The following is a 23,727-nucleotide window of genomic DNA, read 5'->3' as shown; positions in this document are numbered from 1 at the left end:
CAGCTCAGCTCTGAGTCCACGGGACTGGAGGTGTCCATGGGACTAGAAGTGTCCATGGGGCTGACGGTATCCATGTCTGGCTTTTTCTGTCCTAGTATCACTCTGCCCAGGCTGGGCGGTAGGGGCGGGGGGGATGGGGAACATTAGGGATGTTTCATCTTCCCTGTGCATCCATCTTCTCTTCCGCTCCTTTCTGGCGATGGGAAGGAAACTTCTAGCAGTAGGAATATTATTTTATTAGAAAACAAAGTGTTTATTCAAAGAACGTTAAAAGTCCAAGGACCTGTGTGGGAGTCAGTATGAGCAGTAGGGAGTCTCAGGTTTAGCCAGGCTGAGCATGAGGCTCCACTCCACAGAATCAAGGCCTTGGAGGAGGCCAGGTGGGGACCCCTGGATCCGGCAAGCAGGCAGGGAGCAGTCACCAAGCACCAGGACACAGTGCAGAATGGTGGCCAGTGGGCTGGTCAGCCTCCCAGGCTCAGCAGCTCACCAGGTACATCCCTGTGAGGGCAGGGCCATGAGTGGGGAAACATTGTTTGTTTCTACCCTGGGATCCCACAATCTCCCCCAAAACACCCCTTAACTCAGTGCCCCCTGGGTCAGCAGCCCCAGTGGGGGCAGGAGAACAGGGTGAGGGTGAGGGTGTCATTGCATTGGCACTTGGTCTTGGATCCTTGCAAGAACACCCACCCTCCAGGGAACAACCCAGAAATATTCACCTTCCTTCTTGTCCCCTCCCACTGGGACCCTGGCCACCCCTCCCTGCCTGTGACCACCCCATCTGGGTCTCCAGACTCCAAAATCCACATACCCTTCCCAAATATCTGAAATGCTTCCCCCATCTAGACACCCTGGCTCCCAGGGCCGAGGTAGCAGCAGGGTGGGGGCATACCTGTGGCGAATCTTCTTTTTACCAGTGACATGCGGTAGCCACTGCCCACCAGCTCCAGATCCACACCGGACAGAGTGGCCCCTTCACTGGTGAACTGAGCGGCCACGGGGCTGGGAGTGCTGGGCCCTGAGCATGGCTCCCAGCTGGCAGACAGGCGGCCAGAGCCTGGGGAGGCCTGGGGTCAGCTGTGTCCCATCCCTGGCCCCGGCCCCACTGTGACCCAGGCTCCTCCTTGGCCCTCCACCCAGGTCTTTGGATTTGTGGCCTCTCCGCCCCTCTGACCTACTCTTGTGCCCTGAATTCTTTTCTTTTGGTCCCATGAGACTGTGTGCTTTGTAAAGGAGTCCTGCTTCAGGGCCTTTGCACCTGCTGTGCCCATTCCCAGTGTGCCTCTTCTTCAGCTTTGTCAAAGCCCTTTCAAGCCTATCTACATGCCTACATTTTCCTATCCCCAGCACATCCGCAATTCTCCCCAGTTTAAATAAGCCTTCCACATGAGACTCCTGAGCCCTCATGTATAACCATAAACTCACCCCCTGCCTCAGACACATCGGGAAGTTTCCATAGGAGCCGCTTCTCCTCCAGGTTCCTGGCATCAAGAGAAGGTTGGTCAAGCTTAGAACTCAGGGTCCCAGCTCAGTTCCCTCTCAGCTCCATGACCTGAGCAAGCCAGGTCCCCTCCCTTGCTTCAGTTTCCCCATCTGTGAAATGGGTGAATTGTGGAGCAGCTGGTCCCAAAGGGCCCACAGCCTTGCAGCATCTTTAGATGGTGCATTTGGGTCTATAGGTCTGGCTTCTTTGTTGTATGTTCTATCCTTTATACAAAACCAAGGCAACATTGGTATTGTGTTCAAATCCTGCTGTGACTTTAGATAAGCAATTTAGCCTCCCTATGCCTCAGTTTCCTTCCATAAATGGGAATGGTGGCAGTCTACACCCGGAGGGATTGTTAAGAGCGTGCAGAGCCCATGGAACACACTTAACATGGAGGAATCTCTCGGTGCCAAGTATTATTACTGTGTAAGCACTGTGAGCTCACAGTGACCTGTTAGGTCCAGGGTGGACCCTTTAGCTGCTTCACCAATGGGAGAGTTGGGGATTCAGGGGCACCACTGAAGCTCTCTCGGCCTTCCACGTGCCCTCACCATATGGCAGCTGGCTGTAGGCGGACATTGGTCACAGGCTCCCCCACAGGCAGCAGGATCTGGACATTGGTGAGTGGTGTGGGCACAGCTGTGGCACCAGGCCGGTAGCTATACTCCACCGAGACCTGAGTGAGGGTCGCCTCGCACTGCCAATGGGCGCTCAGCTGCAGAGGCACAGACTGGGCACCCGGGCGGGAGAACTAGAAAGAACGAGAAAAGGAGAGAGACATAGATTGGGCCGTGCCGTCCTGCCACACCGCACACTAGCAGCTGGCTTGAGTCGGCATTGCACACACCACCCCCAAAGGCCCACCCTTTCCCGGAGACTTTGCAGAGATGAGTCTGCATTACATCACACTTCCAGCAGAGGGCAGGAGAGGGCCTCATTCTCATAAGGTCTGAGGAGTGCAGCTGCAGGGTCCTGGGAGGGGCACTTCTAATTTGCATAATGAAATGGTCTGTACTTGGAGGTCCCGCCTACCCCACCACGATTTACTCTTCCTACTCTGGTCTCCCCATTATCCCTTCCCGGCCCCCTCTGCCCTGCCCATTTCCACCCTGTCCCCCGCACCCCCTCCTTGCCCTCTCTGCTCATGCCACCACCTAGCCCACCTGGTACCGCAGCAGCACTATGTTGTAGTAGGAGGCGGCTGGATTCTGTTCTGCCTGGCGCTGCAGTGCTTCAGTCAGGGCTGTCATGTTGAGCCAGAAGTCTTTGGTCTCAGGGTCGCTCTGGGAGGGGTCACTGCAGAGACATGGAATGATCACTCCCATACTCAGAAGAAGCCTTCTCAGGGTCCCCAGCATCCCACCTACCCCAAAGATGCTGACTTTTCTGAGTCACCTTGAGCCCAGCTAAGCGTGGTTGCGGAGGAAGCAAAGGAGGGCAGGAAAGTGAGGTCCAAAGAAGGGAAGGGACTTGCCCAGGGACACACAAATTCTGAGAGGCAGAGGAGGAATTTCTAGCTGGAGAGGACTTGGCCCCCAGTAGCCTCTGGAACCCCTTGTTCCTGCCCCCCACCTCCCAACAGTACCTGAAGAGGAGATCAGCATTGGGCTGGAAGTGCTCTATGGGGGCTGTGTGCACAAGGCGGAAGCTGAGGACGGGCGGGGATGGAGTCCCGCTGAATACACGCAGGATGCCGGCTGGGAAGGTCATGGTCAGCTCCCCAGTTACTCGAGCCAGGCAGCTGGGTGAGAGGTGAGGGGACTGCGCTTTGGCTCAGGGCTCTGCCTGCCACCTCATGCTCCCCTCCCTCTTGGCTCCACTGTAGCCAGTGACTCCCTGGGTCTGCACAAGCAGCAAGGCCCTGACTACACCCAGCATCCTTACCCCCAACCTCCTCCCTTGGGTCCCTGCCTGGATAGCGATCCAGGCACCAGCAAGAATCCACGCTGGGCTGGAGGAGGCAGAAACACCTCCTTCCCTAGTTCTCTTACCCCCTAGGCCACAAGGAAGCTCACAGCATAAATTCAGGCTGGGTTTTGGGTCTAATGCTCTCTTTCTCTTCTTGATTTGACTTGAAGTTCTTTTCTTCTGGGCACTGCCCCCAGACTATACCTGGTCGTTCAATTCACCCTTCACCCAGCCCCTCCATGGGCCTGGTCTCCCGTCTTCCTCCCTTCAGGTTGATGCCCACAGCAGCCCCAGAGGACTTCCTCTAAACAGTGGCTACAATAATGCCTAGTCCTGCTCATCACCCTCTGTGGCTCCCACTGCCCTTAAGGAGAGGGACCTGGGTTCTCAGCTTGGTGTTCAAGGCCCTTCCACGGTAAAGGAGGGCATGAAACACACCTGATGGCTGTCCCTGTTTGAACCCAGATGCACAGTCCCAGGGAGCCCTATTTGCCTCTCACTGTCTGCACTGGCCCCCAGCACCACGTACCTAGGGCTGTGGCCACGGAAGTAGGCATGGACATACTCGGTGAAGACAATGGCTACAGGCAGGGCATCCTGGGAGCCCAGGACCACAGGGCTTGGGCCCCGGGAGATTCCTGGGGGTGGTGGGGAGGGTATGAGGGGCAGACAGAGAGAGTAAGCACAGTTTTCAAGCTCCAGAGCCTACCCTCTGCCTAAATGGCCTCAATTGTATCACTTAGCCCCCTAACCCAGACCAGAGGAGGCGAAACCCACACGTACCGTGTCCTGTCTGGGTTGAGCAGTTGGAACGCTCTGGGACAGTGCTGGGGGCTGAAGAGCCCAGTGGGGACTGGCTCAGAGAGTGAGACTGGAAGGGAAGGAGACAGGCTGGGCTCTGAACACCCAAGGAGAAGTGTCCTGTTGCTGACCCCAGAGGCAACACCCAGCCCAGCTCCTGCCACGCCCCCTCACCCTACCAGATCCCCGTTGCTGCTCATGAGGGGACAGGACACCTTCCTGGAGCGGGGTCTCCGGGGTGGGGCTGCCAGGCCCTCCATGGCTGTAAGGTCAGCAGATACGGGCATCAGGTCTGGGGAGTGAGTGAGCAAGGCGTGGCTGAGATGCTGCCTGGGCTTCCTGCGCCTCCCCAGGGGTGGAACTCAGCCCAAAACTGGGAGTCTAACTATTGTGGGGAGCCCCCTGGTGGTCTGAAGTCCTGGGCATACAAGGAAGATGACAGACAGAACTGCAGACACCATCCACAACCCTGAGACCCCAAACAGCAGACTGGTGGCCCAGTAAGAAGTGAGCTCCCCATCACTGGGGGAGTCCTAGCAAGGACCGGATTTCAGAAGGCAGGCATGCTTCAGGGGGGATTTGGAAGAAGGTTTTTATCAGCAATTCCATGACCTTCATTCTCACCGAGCGTGTAAGGGTGGCCTCCTGAGTCTCGCCCTTCTAAGTTAACTAGCATGGTGCTAACACCTGTGTTCCCCTCCCTCTCCTGCCTCCCCAGGGTCACCTGCTCTGCTCTATCTACAAACTCTTGCTCATCCAAGTCCCCTCCACCAGCCCTACCGGCCATCTTCCCCTCTCCTCCAGGGTTTCTCAACAGCACTGGGACACGCTGATATTGAGGATCATTTCCTGGGGCAGTGCCACCCTGTGCACTGTAGGGTACTGAACAGCCTCCCTGGCCCCACCCCACCAGATGCTAGTTGCCACCCATCCCCCCAGAGGTGACAATCAGGTATCAGTCATGACATTGCTGAGTGTCCTCTGGGGGCCAGAGCTGACCTGGTTGAGAATCCCTGTTCTACAGTGAAGCTCAGACAACTCAACTTGTTTACACCCATGGTCTACACTCACTCTCTTGGGCCCTCTCTTGAAGCAGCTCCAACCAGGGTCTTTCACTAACCATGGGCACACCCAAGCACCCTGTTACCATGGCTGGGGACCTCATGTGGTCATAGCCCACCATTCCTCTGAATGCAAAGGGGACTCCACTCTCCTCACATGACCTCCAGAAGCCCACTCCTGCCTTCTTTCCTCCTCCCTCTGCCTTGTAGCCCTGCCTCAGCTCAGCCTTGTGCCCTGTCCTTTTCTCTCCTGCCCCTGGGCGGCCTCCCCATGCCTGGTGCCAACTCCCTGCTGACATACTGCCTCCTCTGCTCCTTTTCCCTGTCATCACTCTGTTCTAGCTATACCAGCCTCCCCTCTGTTCCTCCAGGGTCCAGCCACCTCCCACTGCATTGTCTTTGCCTAGGCAGTGCCCTCTGCTGGGAATGCCCTTCCCCCACATCCATATAGCTTCCTCTTTCCCTCTGTCATAGCTCAGCTCCGATGTCTCTCCTCAGGGAGGCCCCACCCTTGGGAGCACTCATCGGGTACCTGCCACCTCCTGCCTTGTTAAATATCCATTTCATTATTGTCCTTGCAAGGGTGGGGGTTTCTGCTGGCACTGGTCCTAGCTATGTCCCCAGCACCCAGATGGATAGGCCACTGATCAAAAAGCATGTGCTCTATCTCCCCTCATGGCTTTGATAACAGTTCCTGGCTGCTGGACTTACCTCCTCCAGCCACGGCCTCCAGCCCCCAGGGGCCTGGGGACGATGCAAGGGGCTGTGGCGAGTCCGATGACAGCAGGGGCCGTACTCCCCTGGACTCTGGTGGCTGCACCCTATAGCTAGGTGGGCTCTGCGGGGTGCCTGGGTAAGGGACCCAGGAATCTGAGAAGGGGCCCGATACTGTGTGAGATGGCGAGTCCAGGCCAGAGTCCTCCACGTTCTCCGGAGATGAGGAGGAGAAAGGCGAGGGGCTTGAAGTAAAGCCAAGACTGCTGGAGCCTGGGGGGGGGGAGGGGCAGCCAGCTCCAGACCCTGCCCACTGGGAGTCCCGGCCATCTTCCTGTAGGCCACACTCATGTTGAGGAAAAGCCAGCCCCCCTCAAAGCCAGGGCCTACCCCTCTACCCCAGGCCATGCCCTTTGGTCACTTCTCCACTGGTGACCTACCCACCCACCCACTGTCACCTCCACTCCCAAGAGGCTTCACCTTCTCTCTGGCTCCACCCATGCACACTGTGGCTGCACCTACCCTCACACTGACCTGGCCCCATTGACCCACAAAGGACCCCCACATCCTCCCTCCAGCCCACGGAAGCCACCTACCCTTCCGTCCTCCCTTTGGCCACACCCATGCAATGCCCCCTAAAGCCCTTACCCCCATCACCTGTAAAATCTTCATGGTCAAAGGCTGACTCTAGTGGTGGCCCAAAGAGGTTCTTAGAAACCTGCTCATCTGATTGCAGCTTTTCTGTACAGCTAGGGACCAAATGGACAAGAGGGGCTGTCCTATTGTTTCCATGCCTCGGCCACATACCAGCTCAGGCCTTTGCACATGCTGCTCTTGGTCTGGCCTCCACCCTCCCAGTTCTCCCTGGGCCCACGCCTGCTTCTCTTCAGGGCTCATCTCAAAGTCATCCTGCCCCCAACCACAGAGGCCAAATGAATGACTAAGTGGACTCTCAATCCCAAGCCTGGATGACAGAAGGGGAGGCAGAGACACAGGGAGGGAAGATGATGGGATGGCTCCCACCTGCCCACTTGTGTTGACCCCATGTCCCACCCCTGTAGAACTCACCTGCTGGCCCTCGGGGCAGATCGAGGCCTCTGTGGTTTCCCAGCAGCGTCCCCTACGAGAGATGAACCTCCCTGAGCCCTCCCATCACCCTGTCTGCAGAGCTCCCTACTCCGCAGACCGGGAGACCAAGGCTCGGGGCTGTCCAGCCAGCTGGCCAGACTGACCAGTCATGCAGAGGGGGATTTGAACCTGTGCCACACTGTCTCCAGGTTTGGGCTTCTGTCCAGGATATTCCTTTTGGGTCTCATATTCTCATAATGACCCCATTTCATAGAAGAGGAGACTGAGTGTCAGAGTGGGTAAGCAGCCTACCCCAAGTCACATAGCAGAGCTGGGGTAGAAAACCATACCCACACGTCAGGCCTAGTCTCCCCACCATGTTCTACCCAAATCAAAGACTCCTGAACAGGGTACTCACGGGAAGAATGGCGCTTCATGGTGCCCTGTGGATAAAGCAGGTGGCGTGAGGTTGGGTGCATCCAGTCAGCCCCACCGGCCCCACCCGGCACACCTCTGCTGAGCCTCACCCCAGGGCCGGGAGGGAGGATGAGGCTGCCAGCTGTGGCCCTGAGCTGTGCTGCAGCGGCCTCCGAGCTGCAGGCTGGGGCCCGGGCCGGGGCAGGCTTGATGTGCACGTAGAACTTGCGGGGCTCCTCGTCGTCAAAGTCAGAGTCGCTGGATGAGAACCGGGAGGGCTCAGCTGTGCGTGCACCTCAGTCAAGGGGCCAAGCAGATCCCAATGCAGGGCCTCCAGCTAGTCAGCCCTCAAATCTGATCATGTCCCTTCTGCTCAAACTCTTTGAGGGTCTGCAGAATTCTCTCACCATTTGTCACCCTTGGCCCTGATTCCATGTTTTATCCCCTTCCTCTGCCCCTATCCAAGCCTTTGCACAAGCATGCCCTGCCCTAACCAGTGAATTCCTATTCAACTCTTAAACCCCAACACTGATGCCCCCTCCCCCAGGAAGTCCTCTTTAATCCCCCTCTATTATAACTCAGCCGCTCCTCTCTCCCTCTTGCCTAGCCCTGACCCCCACAGGGCAGGTGTCTGCATTTGAATTTGCTTTGTCCACACTAGAGGCTCCCCCAGGGTGTACACAAAGAGGGTTGCTAATGGAGAAATCACTGTGGACAGAGCTTTATCATTGCTATGCCAACAACTGCCCCCAGAGGGTGCCAGAAGGATATTGTTCTGGGTCACATCAGGCCGGACAGTGAAACCTTCTTCATCCACCTCTGGGCATGGCTGGGAGGACAGGTGGTAAGTCAGACTCTTCCTGTTAAACCTTGGCTTTCACCCTTCGTACCCTCCCCCTGACTGGGACCCAGAAACAGCCCAATGGCACTCACCACCGAGACAGGCTCCACAGAGTCGCTGCAGAGGGAAAAGATATGAGTGTCAGCTCCCCCACTGCACTCATGCCCCCTCAACCCCCAGCACTGGAAATGGAAACTGAAGGGGTGGGTGGGCCTGGATTGCAATAATGTCCTGTGCTGGCCATGCGGGAGGGGGGATCCTGGGCTTGCCTGGCATGGGAGGCAGTGAATCTGGAGTTAGCAGAGTAAGGGGTGTTCTCAGTGGCAGGGAAGGGGAGGAACCCTGGAGCTAGTGTGAGGGCTGGCCTGAGAAGGCCTGGGATGCAAGGGCAGCCTGGAAAAGAGAAGAACCCTGGGCTACCAGGGAGACTATGGGCTTAGGGCACTAGTGTGGGCAGGGAGATTTCCATGCTCATCTTGGCAAAGTAAGAGTTGTCAGGATGGGTTAAGTGGAGAAATAGGACTAGCATTGACAATGGGAGGGATTCTGGGCCATCCTGGTCAGAGGTCATCCTGGGTGAGTCTGGGGCAGGCACTCCTGGTCTAGACTTGGCAGAAGGAAGACTTCTGGACTAGCTTGAGTAGGCTGCATTGAGTTAGTCTGGGACAGAAGTATTCCGTGTCTAGCCTGGAATAGGAATACTCTTGCACTACCCTGAGCAGGGGACTGCTGGGATAGCCTGGGCAGGGGGAGGGATCCCAGGCCAGCCTGGGCCAGGGCTGGTTGGGGGTGCTTCCTCACACAGCTGTAGGTGGCTCCCGCTCCCTCCGGCTCAGTCCTGGAAGGCGAAAGGCCTTGGCTCCCCGCAAACGTTTCATTGCTGAGGACAGATGATGGGTGCAGCTGAGTCCTGGGGGTGCTCCCCTCCTGTTCAGCTCTGCCTCCCTCTTCCCCACAGTCCAGCCTGGGCATCCAGGTCCAGACGTACTTGCCTTCCTGCAGGGCAGCTGCGCTGTACGCCTCAAAGTCCAAAGGCCCTGGGAGAGAAGAGATGGAGAAACTCAGCAGAGAGGGAGCCTGGGCCTGGGAAGGGTAACAGGATCCAGGGCATGAGCCAAGATGCTGAAGCAGCTCCAGAGATGGCTGCGAGTGAGACAGACCAAGGGTTCTGTTCCCACCTCGGGATGGAATGGTGGGGGCTGAAGGAGGGTGATGCCTGAGTTACTTCTACTCTAGGCTTTTCTGGGTGGAACTTGGGTGGGTGAGGGAGTGGACCACAAATCTATGCAGTAGCCCGGGCTGCAAGTGCCAGGCCAGGGGCTGGGACTGTACTAAGGGAGATGGGAAGCCATAGAGGATATATGAGCAGGAGCAGGGCATGATTGTTTTAGAGCCAGTGAAGGGCTAGAGTGGGCGCCCATATAGGGAGGGGTGACTTGAGCCAGGGTTGAGCTATGGAGATAGGAGGGAGAAATGACAGACCTTAGTGCTTGACTAGACTTTGAGATAGGCTGTGTGCCAGCATCTATTAAATTCCTATTGTGTGCCAGACATATACTTTGCCCATTACCTGCATCAAATTACTGAACATTCATACTACCACCAGTTGGGATTAGTATCATCCTCATTTTACAGATGAAGAAACTGTGGCTCAGAGAAGTCTAGACTTATATCCAAGGTCACACAGCAAGCAATGAAGAAGACTCAAACCTAGGTCTGACCCCAAAACTTTTTTTAATCTTCACCTGAGGATATGTTATTTTTTATTGATTTTAGAGAGGGTGAGGAAACATCAATGTGAGAGAGAAACATCTATGAGTTGCCTCCCATACAGACCCCAACCAGGGATTGAACCTGCAACTTAGGTATGTACCCTGACTGGGAATTGAACCTGCAGCCATTCGGTGTACAGGATGACATTCCAACTAACTGAGCCACCGGCCAGGGTGACCTCAAAACTTTTGCTCTCAACACTTCCCTGACCCTGCATCTGGACAGTTTCAAATGGTCTTTTGCTCCATAACTCACAATGGCTCTCTTGGGCCCTTGGGGTAAAGTTTGAACAACTGAGTCTGGCATTCATGGCCCCTCTGGTATCTGGTTGTAAGAGATTTACACATAAGATCAGGTATCAAATCCTCTTCCTCTGTGGGCTGCCGAGTTAGATTGGTCATCAGCCCATTTTTCTGATTAGGAACCTGAGGCCCAGGGAAGTCTCCCACCTCTTGAACCCTATTCTTCCCATGCAACCTGGCCCCCAGATGCCCCGACTCACCAGGCTTCTCCCGGCCTGTGCCCTTGCTCTCTGCAAACTTTTTCAGCAGCATTTCCACACTGATGTTCTCTATATTTTGTTTAAACTCCTCATGAACCTGGGCAGGGTGGACAGAGTGTGTAACTGGGCAAGGCCAGGGCCCTCTTGCTCAGCAACCCCACCCTCATTCTGCACCCCTGGCTCCACTCACCTGCCCAATCTGCACATGAGTGTCCTCCACTGAGTGGGCATAGGAGCCCAGCAGTGCCTTCATATGCTGCAGGTGGGTCTCTTCCATGGCTTGGAAATGCTGAGGAAGGAGGGGAGGGGCAAAAGGAAAGGTAGAGGCCACAAGGAGTTGCCATGTGACTCAGCCTGGTCAGTCAGAATGTTTCAACCCCTTCGCCTCAGTGATTGGTTTGGGGAAGAGCCCTCGTTCTTTTGCTGGAACTATAGGAAAAGACACTTTCATATCTTGAGTCAATGAATTGGTAGGGTGCATGTGTAGGCTGCTGGTTTCCACTTTGCTACACACATACACACACGGAGGGCATGTGTGCTTGACAGGGAAACCCCAGAGAGAAAAACAGACTTGAAAAGGAGAAAGGCACAACTACCTACCAACACCATTTGAGCACCTGGAGCCAGCCATGCCTGAGCCCTCCCTTCAAACTTTTCAGTTCCATGAGCCTATATCTTCCTTGTCAGTTTAAAAGAAGGTTCTATCTTTGTAACTTTCTATCACTTTTAAAATCAGGAAAAAAAATATGATTCTTAACCCTGTGATTCTAATCAGGTTTTCTATATTTGAATGGACAGAGACCCAGAGAGGTACAGTGTCTTGTAAAGGGTTACACAGCTGGTGAGGAATGGAGGCTGGACTAGAACCTAGGCCTTTTAGCCACCATGAAATGTCAGGAGACTCTTATTTTCTAAATCATGCCCTATTTGTTCAAAAACCTCATCAATAATAATAGAAATAAAAATAATATGTCATAGCCCTGACCAGATGGCTCAGTTGGTTAGAGCATCATTCTGTACACCAAAAAGGTTGTGGGTTCAATCCCCAGTCAAGGCATGTATGGGAGGCAACCAATTGCTGTTTCTCTCTCACATTGAGGTTTCTTTCTCTCTCTCCGCCCTTCCTCTCTCTCTAAAAGGATTAAAAACAAACAAACAAAAAAACAGGAAAAAAAGGTATCCCATAGACTGGTTCCTATGCACCTGGTACTAGTCTGAAAACTTCACATATAGTGACTCATTTAACCTTCACAACTCTAAGAGGCAAATACTGGTCCCATTTTACAGGTGGGGAAACCAAGGCACAAAAAATGGTTTGGCTTTTGAAATTATAACAATATCAACAACAATAATAATAGCTAACTGGCTCTAGAATTTGATAGCTTTAAGCTTGTGACTCTGAGGCTCCTGGGAGTTGAGGGTGTGGGAGGCTCTGGACTTCTGAGGCCCATAGCATTCTGGACCCCAGGACGTGGAGGTCTCCCAGGTAGAGACACCAGTTCGTACCAGAGCTGAGTCCAGCATCTTCTGCTCGAAGTCAGCACGTGCACAGTTGTACTTCTCCACGGAGCGCCGCAGGCTCTCTGTGGCCTTCTTGGTCTTGGTCTCTGCCTAGAGGCACAAGGGAGAAGACAGGGCTGAGAGAAGGCATTCAGGGAGCTTCCCCTTACCCCACCTCCAGCAGGTAGACTCTTTGGAGTGCCCAGGGTGTGTTGACCACACTCAGGTTCAATAACCATAGCTCTGTGATATGTTTTCACTCTACCCTCAGGCAGCCCCCACTCCTCAGCAAACTCCTGAGACCAATGTGGGCTGGTATCAGCAGGGGACCTGCAACCGTGGGCCCACCTTGTCTATCTCCTTCTGGCTTGCACTCTCCCTGCGCAGCCGCTCCTGGTCCATGCACCGATTCAGGTAGTTCTCGCGGGCCTTGGGCAGGAGCTGGCTGACACCTGCGAGGACCTGCACAGCATCCAGGGTGCCCCCTGCTTCCTCTTTGCACTGTGAGAATGGAGAAAGGGGAGCATGGGTGCCACCTGAAATCCCCGCTTGGGTGCAGGACCTGAACAGACCTCAGGTGTGGACCAAGAAATTCCCAGCTTCCCAAGCACTGTGGGGTTCCAGGTCCTACAGAGAACTTTTTCTGAGTATTATTTTAACACCAAAAATTGTAACTTTTAAAATAGGTAATATGTATTCATAATTCAAAAAGTTTTAAGGGCTGAGCTCCCTAAAACCTCCCTCATCCTGATCCCCAGCCTCCCAAGCCTCTGCCTAGGAGTCCCCATTGTTACCATGGTATGTCTCCAGAAATAATCAGCACATGGCCAAGTAAATACTTGTTTTAGCCCATTTTTTAAATGACAAATTTCAGCAGTCTGTGCTATTTACCTCACTGATTTTCCCACTTCATAGTCCATTTCCAAGATTGTTCCACATTAGCCAATAGAAAACTTCCTCGTCCCCAATTTTTTAAAAATTGTGGTAAAATACACATAACATAAAATTTACCATCTTAACCATTTGTAAGTGTACAGTATTAAGTACTGTTATATTCCCCCCATATTTTTTTTCAGTCCTCACCTGAGGATATGTTTATTGATTTGAAAGAGAGAGAGAAACAAGGATGTGAGAGAAAAACATCAATCGGTTGCCTCCTGTATGTACACTGACCAGGGATCCCAGGGATTGAACATACAACCTAGGTATGTGCCCTGACAGGGAATCAAACCCCCCCTTTTGGTGTATGGGATGATGCTCCAACCACTGAACCACCTGGCCAGGGCCCAACTTCCCTTTCCAACTTCCTATTTATTTATTTAGATTTTAGAAAGAGGAGAAGGGACGGAGAAAGAGAGGGAGAGAAACATCAACTGGTTGCCTTTTGTACACTCCCTGACCAGGACTGAACCCGCAATCCAGGCATGTGCCCTGACCAGGAATCAAACCGGTGACCCTTCACTTTGAGGAACAACACCAACCAACTGAACCACACCAGCCAGGGCCTAACTTCCCTTTTAAACGGGGTTGAAAACTACAGCTTTGGGACTCTGTAAATGCCAAGCACCTATGTCTCTAGAATTACAAGCTGCAATTATTTTGGGATCCTGAGAGTCTAAGGCTTGAATCTTTCAAGATTCTAGGTTTGAAAGAGTCTAGAAATGTCAAATAATATCTGTAGCTTCTAACCATCTAGATCAAGGGTTAGCAAGCTTTTTCTGTAAAGGGACAGACAGTAAATGGATTTGCTTCTCATGGACACTCAACTTGATAAAGCTACAGCCACTATTATACACAAATGGACATGGCTGTGGGCCAATAAAACTTGACTTACTGGCACTGAAGTCTGAATGTCATATAATTTTCACATCTCACAAGATATTCTTCTTTTGATCCTCCCCCACCACCATTTAAAAATGTAATAAACATTCTTAGGTCATGGGCTGTACAAAAATAAGTGGTGGGCTGGATCTGGCCCACAGGCTGCAGCGTGCAGACCTCTGGTCTAGGGTTTTGAATCTGAAATGTCTGCCAGTGCCCTGGTCTGTGAGGTTCTGGGTTTGATGTTTTAGAATTACCAGAATTCTCAGAGGCACAAGCTGAGGACTGGCGTTTAAAGGCCCCAGAAGGCCCGCGCTCCTTTCAGCCACTGGCGTCCCTCGCGCATCCCATGGGCAATCCCTGCTGAGCACACATACCTTCTTGTGCACCTTGAGTTGCTCCTCGCTGTAACGGAGCACATCCTTGATGAGGTCCTGCAGCTTCCGGGTCAGCTCCAGGTGGCACAGTGCCAGCTTGTCCGAAGAGACACGGAAGACCTCCCAGAGTGGGGCAAAGGTCCTGGAGAGGGGCAGGGTCACACCCAGGGCCCAGCAGGCCCATCCCCTGGGTCCCCTCAGACAGCATGACTGTCATTAGCTCAGGCACCTACTGTGTGCCAGGCTCTACTAAGCCTCAACACATATTAACTCATTTAACTCCCACTGCAACCATATAAGGTAGGCTTGTGACAGGTGGGGAAACTGAGGCTTAGGAGGATTTGTAACTTATGCCAGGCCCCTGAGCACATGAACATCAGGGCTGGAATTTAAATTCAGGTCCTGAGGCCCCAGAGTCCTCACTCTAGACTCCAGTCCCCACCTGATACTCAAAGGCAGCTAAGACCCAACCAGCCCAAACCAAGTTCGTGGGGCACACCCACCTCAACAGTATCCCCCTCCAGCTTCCCCCCTGTCTTACCTCCCTGCTGCCTCCATTTTTGCCCCTGACAGACTTGTGCCCCACAGCAGCCACAGGGAACTTTGCAAATGCCAATGAGACCACGTTACATCCTTGTTTAAAAGTTACCTGTGCATCTGCCCCTTGCATCCAACCACCCCCCATCTCATCTCCACCTCCCCAGGCCCTGCAGCCATGCCAGCCTCCTTGCTCTTCCTTGCACATACATAGTGCATGGCTGCCTCAGGGCCTTTGCATTGGCTGAGCTGCCTGCTGGGGTCTCTGTCCCCCAGACACTCCCAGGGCTGACTCCTTCTTATTACTAAAGTCTCAGCTCATGAAACCCAGGACCCCCACCCCCCGATGAAATACCCAACCTCTCATGCTCCTGTTTCATTCCCTTCCTAGGAAAGGACTTTGTTCATGTTTGTAGTTAACATTGGTCTTGTCACACATCCTAGATGCACATGGCATGAACACAGCATGAAGGTAGTTGAGGATTCTATCTGTCTTGATGACCACTAGGTCCCCAGTGCCTAGAACAGTGCCTGGCACACAGTAGGAACTCAGTAAATATTTGTTAACTGAATGAATGAGATAGTGAGTGAATGAATGATATGTCTTCCTCTGTCCAATTAGCCCCATAAGTAGGGGGATGACTCCTTCTTATACTACATATCACACATGTGAAAAGACGTTCACCCAAGGGCAGGCTGCTGATGACCCCAGGACCCCACAACCTTGGGGACCCCTACTCCACTCACCCCAAGGGGGTTCCATTGCTGGCCAGCTTGGAAAGTTTCGCCATTGCTTTTGAGTAGGTCTCCTCGATAGTGGCCCTGGGTAGGAGGACAGGGAAAATGTAGGGAAGGTCCTGGGCACCCATGGGAGATGCCCTGCCTTCCCAGCCTTAGTTTTTCCCATCTCGAACATCTCAGCAGTGGCTTCTAGTGAGGGCAATATCAGGGGCAGTGTTCAGGAAATTCATGGGAGAGGTTTTTATCCTTAAGCAATACATTTTACGAACAACAGTAACAGTAGTAGCAGCAGAAGCAGCAGCATGTAAAAAATTTTTTTGAGCACATACTGTAAATGCTTTACATGGCTTTTCTCATTTAATTGCAGAAGACACACTCATATTTCCTTTTTCCCACTAGACAGACACTTATAAATGCCTACCTAAAACCCACTCACATTTTCATCTGGACTAAGAGAACCACCATTTTGTTTGGAGCAGCAACATGCCCAGTTAAAACCAATTACCCATGGGACATTTTATGATAGAGACAGCCAGGGAGTACCCCAGGCAAGACTGTATGATTCCAGGGGTGGAAGACCCACAAAATGAAGTCTCAGACTGTGCTGTATGGCTTAGAGAGTTCCACTTGGTAACCATAAAGAGAAAAACCTGGTTATAACACTTTGAACTCTCTGCCTGGATTTAACAGACATTCAGCTACTGAGTGACCAGAGAGCAGAAGGCTACCTTGCAATCTGATTTTATTATGTTTTCTGGGATACTACCATCAGAGCGCTTACATATTGAAATGGAGATTATTTTATCACATGTGTTTTCTTATCATACTTGGGGCATGAGATTGAGTTTTCAAAATTCCCCTTTAAATAGGTCATACCATCATCTTTGCAGGTGTTAGAAAACCTGGGGAATGCTGTTTACAGAAGGTTGTGGGACTGAGAGTGTTGAAAACATTGTTTCTGAGGGTCTTCAAGCAGGTTTGGTTCCTGGAGTCTGCAGGGATCTGGACCTGATGGAGCAGGGCATGGTATAGCTCTGAGGTAGGATGGGCGAGGTCAGAAGGTGGGCAAGACCATGTGGTAGGTAGGGTATGGGAACCTTACCTCTCGCGGATGAAGTCCGCCAGCTCCTTGGTAGAGATGGGTCCCTGCTTCACACTGTGGTACAGAACCTCAAAACCATGGTTTTTCTCCCCCTGCAGAGAATGGAGGTGGATATTGAAAAATGGGTACAGAAAAAAATCAAGGTTGCCTAGCAACATGGGTGTAAACAGAGGAACCAATCAGCAGAAGTCCATCCCCTTGGCTGTGGGGATTAATTCATTTCTCCCCACACATAAGGATTGGTTCCTGGGCATTAAATTGGCTTAATCAGAAAGAAGCCTGAGATTTTTGTCCCCTAGCTGAAGAAGATGCGTTCTCATTCACTAGTCGCCTCTCTCTGTTTCTACCTTTCTGTCTTTGTTTCTCCATCTCTTTCTCTTTTTTTCTCTCTGAGTCTCTTTGCCAACATCTGTCTCTTCACCCCTGTTTTTCTCTGTCTGCATTTTTCCATAAACGAGGAGTTATATTGACACAGGAAATATTGGAAGCCAAGTAGAATTCATGAACTTTGGAAAAAAGCTGAACCTGAGAGAGTCCGAATTAAGTGTGTTGAGTTGAGTTGCTGGATCAAACCAACTCTAAAAGCCACATTACCGCCCACAATACTTCAGTTTTGTGAGCTACTATGACTACTGTCCTGTAAGTTACTGTAGTCAGTTTTCTGTTCTCCTTGACCTGTACACTCCTTGTCTGGGCCCCCCAGGCAAGGTCTCAGTCTGATGCCTCTCTCAGGACCTAGCAACATCCGGTTCAGGGTGGGGCACAGAAAGCCATTTGAATTTGTTGAATAAATGAACAAGTGAGTTATTCTGCTGTTACCCGGTGCTGGTGGGAACAGAGCTTCTACCTTGGTGCCTGCTGGTGTGCCGAACAAAACCTCTTTCGTCCCAGTACCGGGATCACCACAGTGGGGGGAGGCCAGGGCTGTGCTGTGTGGTCCAGGCAAGTCACTGTCCCTTTTAGTGGACCCTCATTAAGATGGGGGCAGGGAGTCATCTACCTCTCATGGGGGCATGAATAAACACCAAATAATGAGGGACCCCCAACACCCCAAGGCAACCCTAGTTTTTGCTAATTTGTGCTATCAGTTAATGTTTTGCTTTAAGTTTGCTCATGTTTCTGTTCCAAACACATTTATTTAAAAGGGCAACTTTTACCACTGTTCTAAGTAGAAAACCAGGACCCATACCATAATGAAGGGAACAGGAGAAAAATAAGGCAACAGCTATGTTTTAATGCTGCCAGACCCTGTCATATGTAAGGGCATCATGGGAGATCAGCCGGGGTCTGAGGCAACTGGAGACATGTTAGCACCAAATGGGGCCGTGTAATTCAGACTGAATGAGGAGGCTCGTGGAAGGATCCAATGTTATTTCACTGCCAATACCAATCACTGAAGCAACCCCTGTAGCAGCATTTGGCAGGCCTTCCATAAATGGTTTACTCCATTCTCCCGCAATTTGTGGGGTTCACCTTCCCAGTTACCCAGAGCTGGAATGCTAAAGCCAGAAGCCATCACCAGATGATCCCTCTTGCTGCACAAATGGAGAAACTGAAGCCAAATCTGGGGCAGACCCAGAATAGCCTCACGCCCAAATCTCAGTCACTCCACATTCTAGAATCATTATTGGCTCCTTATTGCCCACAAGCTGCTGAAGTCCAAAGCTCTTAGCCTGGAATTGCCTCTCCAACCTTATCTCCCAGCTTCCTCTGGGCCTTGCCCTCAAAACAGCAAACAGTACGATGACATGCTGCACCTTCCCGTCATTGCACTGTTCTGCCACCTACCTTACCAGGCTACATCTCTTTCCACCCATCCCAATTCTTCCACCTCTCAAGGAGCTGCCAGACCTTCAAGAACCTTCTCAGACCCTCCTCAGATTCCCACTTCCCTGAACTTTCACTGTTGGTTCCTCCCGCTCCCAGGAATCTGTTTCCTCTCTTTCCATGTCTGTAGTTGTATTTTCAAAGTTTAAGAGTCAAATCCTCCTTTTATGCACTGGGTCACTTTGGGCTGGTGACTTCACTTCTCTGGGCCTCAGTTGTCTCATCTGACATATGGGGACAGGAACAGCACTCACCTGCCAAAGGTTTTGGTGATATGAGGCTGGTATGGTGCTGGACACAGGGCTCCCTGCACAGTGGTGAGTGCTCAGCAAACAGCTCCAGCAGCCCCCACCAGCCCAGCCAGGGGATCCTCGCATGAGGCTGTGCCAGGCACTGCCGCCTAGGTCAGCATCTGGGACTGACTCAGAGGCAACTGCTGGCCCATTTCCCAGACCTGGCAAAGCCCCCAGCCGTGTCTGCCTCCCTTGGGCTGGGCTGGCAGCTGAGGGCCCAAGGAGGGTCTGCCTCAAACCTGCATCTCCCATCAGAACGTCTGGACTCCAGTGTTGCCCCCACACTAGTCTCAGAGAGATATTTCTAGCACAGCTTGATCATAGCCCTCTCCTACTCACACTGCCCCCCCCCCCATGGCTCCCTAGTGCCCTCTATGCCTCCAGCCCTGCCTTGGCCCAATGGCACTAGAGCACTCCTGTCTGGCTTGATCTCCCCTGACCAGAGCCTCCTTCAGGCTAGTCAGAGCCCCAGCATCCCCCAGCAAAGAGTCACCAACACAAACAACAGATTAAACAAAATACTGATTAAAAGAAACAGACATTCCAGAGGCACTGCTTGGATACTGGGGAGGCAGGAATTTCATCTGCCTTTCCCAGATGGGGAAACTGAGGCTTCAAGATGTAAAGTCCCTGCCCAAGCACTCCCAGCAGACTCCTACTCAAATCCTAAACTCAAAGCTCTTATTCACTGTGCACCAGATTATCTTTGGGGGGCAGGGGGAATGGGTCAGGAATGGTTTCTATTTTCTCTTTGCTGATATGAATTTTCTGCAGTGAGCTTGCATGTCTCATGCAATTAAAAAGAATTTAAAATAAATGTAGGTGTTTCATGCCATTAAAAGAAATTTTAAATAAATGTAGGTGCCGCTGTCAGGGTTCCAACACGTGGCCAACATGACTGATCCTCAACCTGTCAACCACCTTAGACAGAGTTGCCAACAGGGGCTCAGAGAGAGGCAGCTCCTCACTGCGGTCACACAGTCAATTCAGAGGCAAATCTGGAAACTCTGACTCTTGGGAAGGGGGTGGAGGTCAGGTCTCTACAGGTGGCAGGGGTGTGTGGCCCCTTTAAGAAAGCAAAGCCAGTAAGAGGAGCCCCAGATGGGGAAGAGAAAGGAAGGGAGCAGAGCCGGTTGCTAGGGGCAACCAGTTGCCTAGCAACGGGCTTCCTCTCTGCAAGCTCAGGGCCTGCAACTGGGGAAGGGGCTTTCTGCCCTGGTCCTTCCTAGACTCTCCTGTTCACACATCCTCTGTGGTTCCCCATTAGCCTGGACCTGCAGAAGGAATCCTGTGCCCTCCCCTAGCCAGCCAGTATAATACCTTGGTGCTTTTGTCCAGGCTGTTCCCTGTGCCTGGAATGCCTTGCCAACATACTGGAAAATCTCAGCCTTCAAAGCCCAAAGCAAAAAGGGCTCTGTGTTAGCTCCTTTTCTGGGTGCCCCCAAGGTACTGCAGGACTGGAGGTGGCTGGCTGGCTCTGTGTCCCACAGACTCCTTGGCGTCAGATCTGGGATGGAGCCTCTTGGGAGGACAGCATCCCTAAGAGTTGGCTGGGTATGGGATGTTGGTGGCCTGGTGGGAAAGTGTAAATGCATGAATGCAAAGAAGTCCATCTCACTTGGCCCCCTTGGGTCATATATGTGGTCTCCAGTCCAGAGGGCAAATGGGTGAGGTGGTCCCTAGGGATCAAGCCATGAAACTCCCCAACTCTCCAGGATGGAAAAGACATGGAAATCCCCTGGCTGGAATGACACTAGATCTTGAAAATTCAGTCTGACCCTGGGTTTGTGCCTGGCCCTGCACCTTCTCACTGGGAAACATCAGGTAAGAGATTCATACTCTGAGCCTCAGTCTCTCTGTTGTTCAAGCTGTGACTTGCCCAAGGTCACAAGGCCCATTTGGTCTGAGGGGGTGTAGATTCAAATGCAGCCTGACTCTTCCCACTTTAACTTCCATTCCCTACAGATTCTTCACTTACCCAAGATTCTGCCCACAAGTTGCCAGGTCCCCCCACTTCCATAAAATCCCACCACAGCTCTTCCAGGAGCCCCCACCAAAATAAGAGTCGGTCTTACTTACCCAAAAATGCTCCCCAAAATACGACATTTTGATGGCCTCTGTGGAGAACTGTGCAGGCTCCTTTGTAGTTCCTGCCTGAAGAGAGAGGCAAGGTTGAACTGCAAAGTCACAACGGTTTTGGGCCTGAGAAGGGGAAATTCCAACTGTCCTCCCTGTGGAGGAGGGAGAGAGAAGATGGTAGAGGAACCAAAAGCCCCAAGGCTGGGAGCATGCCAGGGCTCCTGAGATGATTCAGTCCAGACCTTGCCTCCAAGTAGCCCCCAGTCTAGGAGGATATAGATGCCCCAAATCCTGTGGGGTTAGATGGAGGGATAGGGGCGGGGGGAGCCTAAACTAGAGACAGGGCAAGGGAATTAGGTTCTTAAGCATGAATAGGAGTTTACTATTGGGGATGCTACCGGATGAGCCCTAGCCTGGGCAGAAAAGTTCTGGGCCATTTTATAGATAGGAAAGCAGCTCCTGTCCCAAAGGGCAAACCAGTTGCCAAGATCACACAGTCAGGAATTGATAGTGGATTTGCATCCTGAGCCAGCTGGGTCCAGACCTGAGCACTCAGCTCCACACTGGGCTGCGCCGGTGGGAAAAGGGTCTGCTGAGAAATAGGCATTGGGACTGTGATTAGCCACATATGATGTTTGGGTCCCGTGGGATTTCTCCTGAATTCCTCTACAACAGTCTCCATCTCATGCACACTCCTGGAATAGAGAGCTGACCCCTCACCATGGTGACCCAACTGGAATTGGTGCCCCCATGTGTCCCAACCCTGCCCCCAGAAGCCAGTGTTCACCTGGTATATCTGAGTTACTGTCCAGCTCTGTGCCTCAGTTTCCCCATCTGCAAAACAAGAGAGAATGCCTACAAAGGGTCTTGCTGGGGGATCCAAGATCTCCCTGAAGGGGGGGGTGGACCAAATCGCCTGGTGACGGAGGGACACTTGGTGTCCTTGGCACATCCCCGAGGCTGGGCTTGTCACTGGAGCCCGAAGGCCCCATTCATAATTCATGACTCCGAAGGCAGCTCAGCAGCAGGTGGGAGCCCAGGAGGTGCAGTGGCAACAGGGACAGGGTTGAGCACAGGATGGGAAAGCTCCCTGGGCCTCACCAGGAAAGGACCTAGCAAGGACCCTGGACAAAGCTGCCCTTGCTGAGCCTCAGTTTACCTAATCTTGAAAATGAGTTTAACATGATTCATTATCATGTAGGCCCCAGTCCCTTGACTTCATCCAGCACCCACCATGTGCCACATGGCCAGGACAATGCCATGGTCTGTGAGATGATTCGGCCCTGGAGCTGGTCCCTGAGGAGCACCCCCAGCCTAGAGGAACAGAGCTGGACACAGACATGCTGGTATTGCAGGATCAGAGCTGGGCCAAATGGAGGAATAAGAACTGGGGGAGCCTGGACTGAAGGAGGGAGGCATGGGAGTTGGAATTTTAAAGCATGAATAGGAGTCCAAGCAAAACAAATTATTTGATTCAACAAAATTCCCAAACACCACCATGTGCTGGAGGATGCTGGGGTTCCTAAGAAACTTCAGTCTCCAGTGCCCAAGTTTCACAGAAACCAAGAATCTGGCTACTGTTTTTACAACTCCGATTAGATCCCCACCTCCGCACCCCACCACATACACTGAGTGACAGTATGTGTGTGGCACTGTGCCCAATTCATCATCTGTGCCCTCCCCCACTGTTCAATTAACCCTCACAACCACACCATGAGGCACAATCCCAATTTTACAAAAGGAAATTCAGGCACAGAGAGGTCACCCACTGTCCCAGGTCACTGTGATTTTGTCCCTGGCCTGTCTGCCAAAGGACTCCTGTTCAGGACCGCCATAGGCGGCTCTGGGTCTCCATATCCACTCTGCTGCCTGGCAACCCACCACACCACACAAAGCAGTGATGGGGGGCATCCCCCCTTCCACAGGCCCGGCACAGGAAGTGATACCTGCTGTTTCTGAAACCCAGGAAGCAGAGAGACATCCATTCTATTCTTGAGGGGGGCAAAGAAGGGCAGTGGAGGCCTCCTAGCACGGCTCAAACTCACCGAACAGCACAGCAAGTGGGGCTTGGCTCCAGTCAGACACGACAAGCACCAGAGATAGCCACCCAGCCCCTGTCACTTCCGCCAGGCAGAGGCCCGTGGGTGTAGGGGACAGGAAGCACACCCGCCCCGCCAACCGCCCAACCGCCACCTCACCTTCCCCTCCCAGAGCAGTACCTTTGAGACCTCTCTGGAACTGAGCAGGCCATGGATGGGTAAACTGAAGCCTCTGAACCTGCAGCCTTCAGCCTGGGGCCATTATTACCCAATAAGTCATAATCATGACAGTTGTGAAATAATAGAACCCACAAACTGAGTGCCAACCCTGGACTAAATATTCCACATTTCACCATCCAGAGGTGGGCCAATGATGCCTGCCACACAGATGAGGAAACCAAGGCTCAAAGAAGGGAGTCCTCACACACAAAGTTGCACAGCTAATGAATGGGCAGTGCTCAGACTTAAAACACAGGGGCCGCATTAGAACTTACACTGGCTTGAGGTACTTTTACCTTCCAGGACCCCTTGCTTCATTAAGAAAAGAATTTACAACTGTATTGGCATAAAGACAAATATATTAATATATGTTTAAATGTTTTCTTTGATTCCACAGCTCTTTTTTTTCCCCCTTCTGATTTTAAAAGAAATTTAAACATCTTCACAGACCCCTAAAAGTACTGTGCTGGAGACCCGGTGGTCACAGCATCTAATGGAGCAGTCAGCCTTGCTGAGGCAGGTGCCCCTGTCTCTAATGCCAGCGCAAAACCCAGAGACAGACAGAAACTTGCCCAAGGTCAAGCAGCAGGTTTTCAGCTGACCAGGATGCCCCACGTCTTC

At 52.4% G+C, this 23,727-nt stretch overlaps 1 protein-coding gene across 1 annotated transcript; it reads right to left on the bottom strand.

Moving 5' to 3' along the window:
- Positions 1-218: 218 nt before the first annotated feature.
- On the bottom strand, positions 219-22,928 carry FCHO1 (FCH and mu domain containing endocytic adaptor 1). The gene is made up of 27 exons (XM_090289935.1): positions 22,894-22,928; positions 20,849-20,923; positions 16,650-16,741; positions 15,554-15,628; positions 14,270-14,411; positions 12,420-12,572; positions 12,078-12,182; positions 10,762-10,860; positions 10,572-10,668; positions 9,289-9,333; positions 9,098-9,176; positions 8,389-8,413; positions 8,227-8,284; positions 7,566-7,744; positions 7,457-7,481; positions 7,039-7,090; positions 6,628-6,719; positions 5,968-6,243; positions 4,375-4,487; positions 4,178-4,265; positions 3,924-4,032; positions 3,072-3,227; positions 2,650-2,782; positions 2,038-2,237; positions 1,426-1,481; positions 893-1,057; positions 219-501 (listed from the first exon to the last, which is right to left on the bottom strand). The coding sequence occupies exons 2-27, from the start codon at positions 20,873-20,875 to the stop codon at positions 479-481; spliced, it is 2,664 nt and encodes an 887-aa protein (XP_090146061.1). The 5' UTR covers positions 20,876-20,923; positions 22,894-22,928; the 3' UTR covers positions 219-478.
- Positions 22,929-23,727: the final 799 nt, after the last annotated feature.

The sequence above is a fragment of the Furipterus horrens genome, unplaced genomic scaffold (assembly GCF_987537825.1).
Source record: "Furipterus horrens unplaced genomic scaffold, mFurHor1.1.pri manual_scaffold_10, whole genome shotgun sequence".
NCBI classification, from domain to species: Eukaryota; Metazoa; Chordata; class Mammalia; order Chiroptera; family Furipteridae; genus Furipterus; species Furipterus horrens.
The sequence above is the reverse complement of the archived record's forward strand: the minus strand, read 5'-3'. Positions and strand labels throughout refer to the sequence as shown.

Coding starts and splice junctions, on each gene's coding strand:
- FCHO1 (XM_090289935.1), bottom strand. CDS start 20,875: ATGTCGTATTTTGGGGAGCATTTTTGG. Junction 7,091..7,456: donor CATGAAGCGCCATTCTTCCC/GTGAGTACCCTG, acceptor CATCTCTCGTAG/GGGACGCTGCTGGGAAACCA. Junction 4,266..4,374: donor TGAGCAGCAACGGGGATCTG/GTAGGGTGAGGG, acceptor CTTCCCTTCCAG/TCTCACTCTCTGAGCCAGTC.